Source organism: Fundulus heteroclitus, chromosome 9 (assembly GCF_011125445.2).
Source record: "Fundulus heteroclitus isolate FHET01 chromosome 9, MU-UCD_Fhet_4.1, whole genome shotgun sequence".
NCBI lineage: Eukaryota > Metazoa > Chordata > Actinopteri > Cyprinodontiformes > Fundulidae > Fundulus > Fundulus heteroclitus.
Genome location: NC_046369.1, coordinates 37,062,033 through 37,070,388, shown reverse-complemented (window position 1 = coordinate 37,070,388; position 8,356 = coordinate 37,062,033). Strand labels below are relative to the sequence as shown.

Sequence of the window (8,356 nt, the reverse complement as noted above, 5' to 3'; positions counted from 1 at the left end):
ACGCAGGTTTGCAAAATTGATGGATAGCTACATTGATAATGTTTTACAAATAAACGAGAAAAAAATACAAAGTTGGTTATTTGATTTGCTTTATAATTTATTATTAACATTTACCATACAAATTAGAACTAAAACAACCGGGCAATTAAAAAAAAAAAAAAACACCAAAATAGTTACAGTATGAGCATGATTTGAGAGGGATCTGCTTGTAAAATCAACAACTTACAATGGAATATTATGTACTACTCTGTTACTGTTAACGTTTTAAGAGAGATATTAACGTATATATTTTTAAAACTTTAAGTGGGATATGTATATGTAGGATACTTGTTTACTACAAAAGGGGTAAGTAAGTTTATATATGTGGAAGTAAGAAACTTTAGTTTCATAATAAATAATTATTAAATAATATTACAATATTATACATTTGAGTAACAATTTTTTGGGTTGAACTTTATAATTTTGTGCTATTATAAAGATGTCTATACTTTTTATTGATAATAGTTTAAGTAAGATGTTAATTTAATAATTTGGAAAATTTCAGCGATAAATATATTGAGGCTTAATTTGAAATAAAAAAAAACATGATTTCATTGTTCAAATATCAATATTTTGTTTTATTGTTTACATTTTAAGTAAGATACATATTTTACATATTCTCTTAATCGCAATCTTATATCTTTGCAATAATTGTGTCTTTATTTATAGATTAGGCCTTTAGATTAACAGGACTTGCATTGTATTCTGAATACATGAAGTGATCAAATATGAATTATTAAATATGATTGAAAACGCACCAGAAAACTTTTGAACAACTACAAATATCAGACACTAGAGGGCGCACTTCTTGTTTACCGCTCGCTTTGTTGTCTTTCTCTCTCAAACCGAGACCTTTTTTTCTACCGAGTGTGCCTCATTTAAAATGCAGCTTATCGCGCCTTCTCGGTGACCGAGTCTTTATCCACACTTTAGTGAATCAGAGAAAGCTGAAAGCCTGTGTGTTGGTCTAGGTGGGGGATGGTGGGTCTCGGCTTTGTTTCCACTGCTGCTACAGACAGCGCGAGCCTCCATCCATCCCTCCGTCACATCACGGGCTGGTCACGTTCTGCTCCGGCCAATAGGAAGCGGCGGAGATGCTCGGCAGGGATATAAAGGCAAGGCCGCAGCAGCGGGGGCAGCAGGAATGAACAACAATATAAGAAGACACTTCGAGCACAGAGCAAGACACTCTTTTGATCTTTCGATATTTTTCTACACTTAACATAAGGTAGGTGAGCCTTTGCTTTCAACAAACGTTCTCTGTGGGATTGTCGACGTCATTTGTTTTGTCTGTCGCCAACTTTCTTCTTATCTCCATAAGCCCTCAGTCAGCAGCTGTTCAGATCAGAACAAAGAGTGCTTAGAAAAGTTCCTCACTGATGTTGTCATTTCTGATCAGAGGTGTACTACAGATGACCGCTGTGTTCTCTGTGATGGAACAACCAACATCTTCTCAGACATTTTCTATCAGTGTTAAAAAAAAAATCTCCAGTGTTGCAATAAACATGTATGTTTTTAATCGCTTCATGAAATGATGACAATGTCATTTATTCTTGACAGATGAAGTGTATTTTTTATTTCTGAATCTCCTCCTAACATTGCACAGTGATGGCTGGACTAAAGTGAAAAAAGAGGACTGTTCATGAAAATGAAATGATTCCAGCTCTGTGGGCAACAGCTTATGTGCAGAGATCAGCAGAGAAGTCTGTCATGGTTCCTCTTCTCTCTCTCTAGGTTACTGGGTCAGGAAGATGGCCACCTCAGCAAGTTCAAAGCTGAGCCAAGCTGTTAAACAGCACTACATGAGCCTCCCTCAGGGAGAAAAAGTCCAGGCCATGTACATATGGATAGATGGAACAGGAGAGGGACTGCGATGCAAGACCAGGACTCTAGATTTTGAACCGAAATCCATAGACGGTAAGATCGACATCCAGTAGCGCGCAGATGAACGTTTCCTCTCGGACATTAGGTGCAGGTTTTTCATCTCCTTCCACCTTCCTCCGTTAGATCTTCCCGAGTGGAATTTTGACGGCTCCAGCACGTACCAGTCAGAGGGCTCCAACAGCGACATGTACCTGATCCCGGCGGTCATGTTCAGGGACCCATTCAGAAAGGACCCCAACAAGCTGGTCCTCTGTGAGGTTCTGAAGTACAACCGCAAGCCAGCAGGTGAGCTGATGGAATATCAAGTGGAGGAAGAGCTGTCGTATTCTGTTTGCTTCTGCTAACTTTGTTCATAACGCTGTTCAGAGACCAACTTGCGGCGGAGCTGCAAACAGATCATGAGGATGGTGGAAAACAACCACCCATGGTTTGGCATGGAGCAGGAGTACACCATCCTTGGTACAGATGGACATCCCTTTGGCTGGCCCTCCAATGGCTTCCCAGGTCCACAAGGTGAGCGTAGGAGCCTTGGCGTTACCATTGCTGCAATGTCATCTTTGAACAGCTAACGTGACTTATTTTGACCATTTAGGGCCTTATTATTGTGGAGTTGGAGCAGATAAGGCGTATGGCCGGGATATAGTGGAGGCCCACTACAGGGCCTGCCTGTACGCTGGGGTTCAGATCTGCGGAACAAATGCGGAAGTCATGCCAGCCCAGGTACTTTTCCATCGAAAAAAACATAAAAGTGTTGTAATACGAAACGTTGACGTCCATTCTGCCGTTTCAGTGGGAGTTCCAGGTCGGACCCTGTGAGGGCATCAACATGGGGGACCACCTGTGGGTTGCTCGCTTCATCCTGCACAGAGTCTGCGAGGACTTTGGCGTGGTGGTGTCTTTTGACCCCAAACCCATCTCAGGGAACTGGAACGGCGCTGGCTGCCACACCAACTTCAGCACAAAGGAGATGCGTGAGGAGGGAGGACTCAAGTAAGGACAGGCCTGCGCTTTTCTAGCCAATATCCTTCAACATGTCCAGTATTTAGTTCCCTAATCATACACCTCCGTTTCTCCAGAGTCATTGAGGAGTCCATCGAGAGGCTGGCCAAGCGGCACATGTATCACATCCGCGCGTACGATCCCAAAGGCGGACTCGACAACGCCAGGCGACTCACCGGCCACCATGAAACCTCAAACATCGATGAGTTCTCGGCCGGGGTGGCCAACCGAGGAGCCAGCATCCGCATCCCGCGCTCGGTGGGACACGAGAAGAAGGGCTACTTCGAAGACCGCCGGCCGTCAGCCAACTGCGACCCTTACATGGTCACGCAGGCGCTGGTGCGCACCTGTTTGCTTAAAGAAGAAGGCGACGAGCCCACAGACTACAACAAATGAGCCATCTACTGGAAGGGGTCCCTATTTATACTGCATTTAGTCTTGTCTATGTGGAGACTCGATAGAAACACTTCTTGATTTTTATACTTGACAGATGAAGTAGTTGAAGTATCCCTGCATTGAGTTGTGTGCATCAGCTAACGCAAACACTGCCTCCTATTAGCAGTAGGTATTGTGACAGTATCAAGTAATCGTTTCTATAGATGTGCACCATTATTGTCTGTCTTGTACTAAAGTAAACTTTAGAAGAGCCTCAGCTCTTAACACTCAGCCAAAGGATCCAAAAGGCATTTGAATGTTTTCGTGACCTTGAAACCTCCGTCACTGTTTGTCACATCTTGGTAAGGTCATGTTGGAGTAATTTCCTTTTTTATATGCTTGTAAATGATACATGTTTTTGCTTTGTCTGTCTTTTTCACCAGTTATCGACTCTAAAATAAATCACTAATGTTTTTTATTACATTTGACTTGTGCCTGCACGCTTTCTCCTGGAGTTTCAGTCCGACACAGGCCGGTTTGTCATGAGCAGAGCGTCAGCTGAGTCTCCAAAATGTGACCAGTGTTATAGAGAAATGTGCTGTAATGTTTGGCAAACAGTGCTTCATTTAGGTGAGCTGCACAGAGACGCATCGTCTCGATTAAGTGGGGCCAAACGGACTGGACCGCACTTATTTGACAACTGACATTAGTAAATCTAAATGCTTCAAGGCTGTAGTAAAAGACTGACTTCAGAAGAACTAAATGACTTTGCTGCTGGTCAGTCCAAGCATGGTGTCTGTGTGTGCCTTGTTCAGATATGTTGTCTTGAAACAAGCGCTGATAAGGATGAGGCCAGGGAAAGTAGACGGATGGGGACGACTGTCTGGAGACACGAGGCCTGTTTGTTCTGCACCAACAGACAAAATGGCTAAATGTGTTTGTAAAGCTCAGAAACGATGCCATATTGTGTAGTTTTTTTTTTGGCTTGGCATGAAAAAGTCCAACCTTGTACACTGACTTGAGACAGGTAAGGCAGTAAAACACACCAGTCAGGTTTACTGGCCACAATCAGAGAAAATATTCATCAGAAGATTTAGTTTCAGTAATTCCTTTCAGACCAGGCAAGTCCAGTCATCTAGAACAGCAGCTGATCTGTTAAGTTAATTTCTGTCAAGCACTGATAGCATATCTACAATCTATTTTCTCTGATTTATTCTGATCATTTGGGAATTTAGCCTAAATTTACAGGGCTTGTCAGTGTGTTAGTTTATTTTAGTTCAAGGCCTTTTAAAAAAAAGAAAACTCCCATGCTAAGACAGTACACCTGTCATCACAGAACCTTTTTACCAGAGGGAACCTTTAAAGAAAGTATGCCGCCACCATAATTGTTTGAGCCTTTCATGGAAAAGTGTGACACATTACGCATTCTGTAACTAAGCTTAGTCTGCCTAGAAGGAGCCGTTTCAGTAGGTGGCTTGATAAGCCTGCTTTTTAAGACTGGTGAGCGGATCAATGTGGCACAGCAGGAAGAAGCCCTGCTGTGTTTTATTCAGTATAGAGGGAATGTGGTGACATCCAACGCAAAAGGTTCTGGGTAAGTAGTTCTACCCAGATGTGGGGTTTCTGGTGCTGGCTCAGAATTTGGGTCGCTTTAAGCAAACCTCGGTTCAGATACTGCAAAAAAAATTTCAGTTTGAGGGGAGACTAAAAGAAGCCTCATCAGACCTAATGGGTGACCATTTTTACTAAACGGCCTGACTTTATTAAAGTTCTTCCACGGGTTGACATAATAAAAGGTAATATGGTAAAACGATGCGGCATGATGATAGAAATCTCAAGAAGAGTCAATGACTTTAATTCATACCAGAAAACAAGATAAACTTAAGATAATATTGGTTCTTTACCTTTTAGGTAGTAAAAAAAAAAAAAAAGAGTGCTAGCTTTGTTCAACGTTTACATTTTGACCATAGAAGTGGTTATAAAGGAAATAAAAAAAGGCACCATTTTATACAGAATTACACTGTCATGTGAGGACTGCATGGTGGAAAGGTTGGTACCACGCTGAGCTGAGGTCTTTGTGTGTGGAGTATGAATATTCTCTGGGTTTTTCTTGTTCCTCCTACAGTTTAAACGCCTGCAGGTTATTTGGAGATTCTAAAATGGCCTTAAGTAGGTGTGTGTTTAAGTATTTAGTATGGATTTGGCTATTAAATTATCAATAAAATGTTGATGCTTTGTGAACTGATCATCTTGGTCATAGTTAAACCCAGACATTTAAATCGTCAATTGTTTTTTTTGGGTTCGTTTTTTCTGTCTTCTGGTTTTTGTGTCTATCCTGGCAGGTCAGACAAAGAGTAAAGAGGATCTGGTTGCCATATAGTCAGAGGCAGATTTGCTGTTTAAAATAGGGGAAATTAGACATTTCTTGTTGCACATTTGACTTTATTCAGCTAAAATGCATGACAGGTGTATGTGTTTGCATGCTAACATTCATTAATTAAGAAAAAATGCACACAAGGTTTTTGTTTTGTTTTCCTGTTTCTGTTTAATATATTATTATTTAGTAGTTACCTATTATCTTTGTCCTCGTTTTGTTTTAGATTTTAGCTAACTATTATAAATACTGCAATACTGCTAAAGCAATAAGCTAAATAATTTTTTTCTTCATTTTAGGTATTTAGTTGGATATCAGCACATTAACTTGCATGGGCTGTAAAGTGTTTGTGTTGCTTATTTAGGCCACATACCAGCCATTTTGAAGTCAGGGTTAGTAAATGGCTGTGTTCCTGTTTAAGTCGGATAGCAGAACTATGAATAACCACACCAGACTAAAAGAGTCTAAGGATGACCGAAAGTAAAACCAATGTATGTTTTTTGTTTGTTTTGTTTTTAGAATCTGGAGCACTTTGGTTAAACCTGTAAAAGGTTTCACTGGCTATGGTATAGAAAGTGTGTCTTCTCTTTGTTTTTTTTATAAAGGTTATATTGTGTGTTACATACTGTATCTCAAGCAGTTCCACGCTGGGTTCTTTTGGACATTGCGTGACAGACCTTACATAAGCTGGAGTCATAGTGCGTGCACCAAAATTTACGTACAGCAATGCATTTGACAGGAGTTTAGACCAGACCAAATTCAATTTGGCTCAGAGCTAACTGCCAAGGAAAAGAAGCCCAAATTACACTGCGCTGGTCTCCTTTAATCAAATCCAGCAGTCAAGCTCAGGGAATGTTCCCATACCCACCATGAGTCCTTCAGGACAAACTCAGTGATGAGGCCGATGCTTTAGGTCGATAGGAGAATTGGCCTTATTTTATGCAGTGGAAAAACAAAACAAAAAAAAACAAGTGTGTTAATTAATACTTTCAGTGGATATTCTTACAAGCTGGATGACATCCAATCAAGTTTTTTTTCACCTCCTCACGAATGAATTGTTACAGCTAATGCGCAATTGCATGACCTTTAGATATCCTATTGCATTGGCAGCCAAACTCCTCCTAAGTCCCTCCCGTGTTATCCAACCTTATTGTGCTGTCTCTACAGAGGTGTGTTAGAGTTTCACTGTGAGTCTTTCCCAACAGTATGAACATTTTTGATGCTGTTGGATAACTTGCATAGATGGGGTTTTGGATGGCATACCCTTGAAAGGCTTTAGTCCCGTTTCCATGGCAGCCCGGTTCGAAGCTCAAGCAGTGAATGTGTGAAAGAGGAGTGGGTTGGGCTCCATTCTGTTTTATATAACAACAGGTTGGTTTAAAATAAATTTAGGACACACTCACAAAAAACAGGACAGAAAAAAAAAGGTCAGGTCTTATCGCACAGCCTGCCTAAAGGCTAAATAATCTCACTTCTCAAACACCGCAAAACCCAATCCCTGTAAATACAGATATATTACAATCCCAGTAAGTCTGCAGTTAATCATATAGGTTGAATTCAAAAAGCAGATGAACCTTCATCCTTGCAATGTTAGACTTAATCTCATCACATGCATGCTATCTCCTGTGCTTCAGAGGCCTTTTGGGCTCTTTTATCACTCCTTTCACAGATGACAGCATGCTGACTGTGAATGCCCCCCATCACCCTTCCTCTCTACAACCCAAACCCCCCTCCGCTTGTTTGTAGTTTTTTGGAGACGGAGAAAAAAAGCTGTTGCAGTGTTCCTGGCGTGACAGTCGGAAACTCGCACAGCTGTACAAGCAGAGCTGCGGTGTGAGAAAGAAACGATTAAAAAGCTAAAAGAACAAACATGGATGGAGCTCAGACCACCAACAATCCTGTAAAAGTATCAGCAGTCTTAAGCAACAGTTGTGTGACGGGGGCAGACATGATTGCAATGACAACCTCTGACCTTGAAGGATTGAACTCATTCCTGACCTCAAAGTCATTCCTAATACAGGTGGTATGGCTTAATACCCAGGGAATAATTTAGTAAAGGTATGGCATGAGCTCCAAAAAAACGTCATTTTCTCTCAGTTGTGCCACAAATAATTTTTCCTATTGCTGTTTTGATGTTCTGTGCATTGGTCCCCTTCTACGCTGTGCACACTGTGAGCACTCTGCAGAAAAATTTTGCTGATGCCAGAGTTTGCGTGTGACACAAATTTCTCCATTTATTACTAAAATGGTTACTTCAGTGTTTCTTGAAGAATCTGGTCTGATGTTTTTCCAGGTATCTGTTGCAGCCACCTCTCCAGAGTGGGGGTTACTGCCATGAGTGCTCTGATGACCTAGGCCACTACTGTTGTCTTCACCTTCCAGACTCTTTCCAGTTCTTCCCTTAGCCCTTGGTATTTCTCCAGTTTCTCGTACACTTTTTTTCCCTGATGTTTCCATGACTCGGGATGGCCACATCAATCACAACGGCTGACCTCTGCTGCTTCTCAATGATCACAATATCCGGTTGGTTTTGTCTGTTAGTATCTGGAAGTCCCACAGGATCTTAGCTCTGTGATTCTCCACCACCTTGGTGGTTGGTATTCTGAACAGATGTTTCTGAACAACTATACCAGCCACTTGGTCATGGTGTTCCATGTATTCTTTCCCTGCTAGAATCCTACACCC

The 8,356-nt window shown here is 41.5% G+C and overlaps 1 protein-coding gene across 1 annotated transcript; it reads left to right on the top strand.

The window, feature by feature from the left end:
• The first annotated feature begins 1,126 nt into the window (after positions 1-1,126).
• On the top strand, positions 1,127-3,785 carry glulb (glutamate-ammonia ligase (glutamine synthase) b). Its single transcript, XM_012850224.3, has 7 exons — positions 1,127-1,267; positions 1,774-1,956; positions 2,047-2,208; positions 2,290-2,436; positions 2,516-2,643; positions 2,714-2,913; positions 3,000-3,785. The coding sequence occupies exons 2-7, from the start codon at positions 1,791-1,793 to the stop codon at positions 3,316-3,318; spliced, it is 1,122 nt and encodes a 373-aa protein (XP_012705678.1). The 5' UTR covers positions 1,127-1,267; positions 1,774-1,790; the 3' UTR covers positions 3,319-3,785.
• The last annotated feature ends 4,571 nt before the right edge of the window (positions 3,786-8,356 follow it).

Bases quoted from the DNA above. Each gene is read 5' to 3' on its own strand.
- glulb (XM_012850224.3), top strand. From the start codon at position 1,791: ATGGCCACCTCAGCAAGTTCAAAGCTGAGCCAAGCTGTTAAACAGCAC. The intron at 2,437-2,515 runs GTGAGCGTAGGA...TTGACCATTTAG, and splicing joins TGGCTTCCCAGGTCCACAAG to GGCCTTATTATTGTGGAGTT. The intron at 2,914-2,999 runs GTAAGGACAGGC...CCGTTTCTCCAG, and splicing joins CGTGAGGAGGGAGGACTCAA to AGTCATTGAGGAGTCCATCG.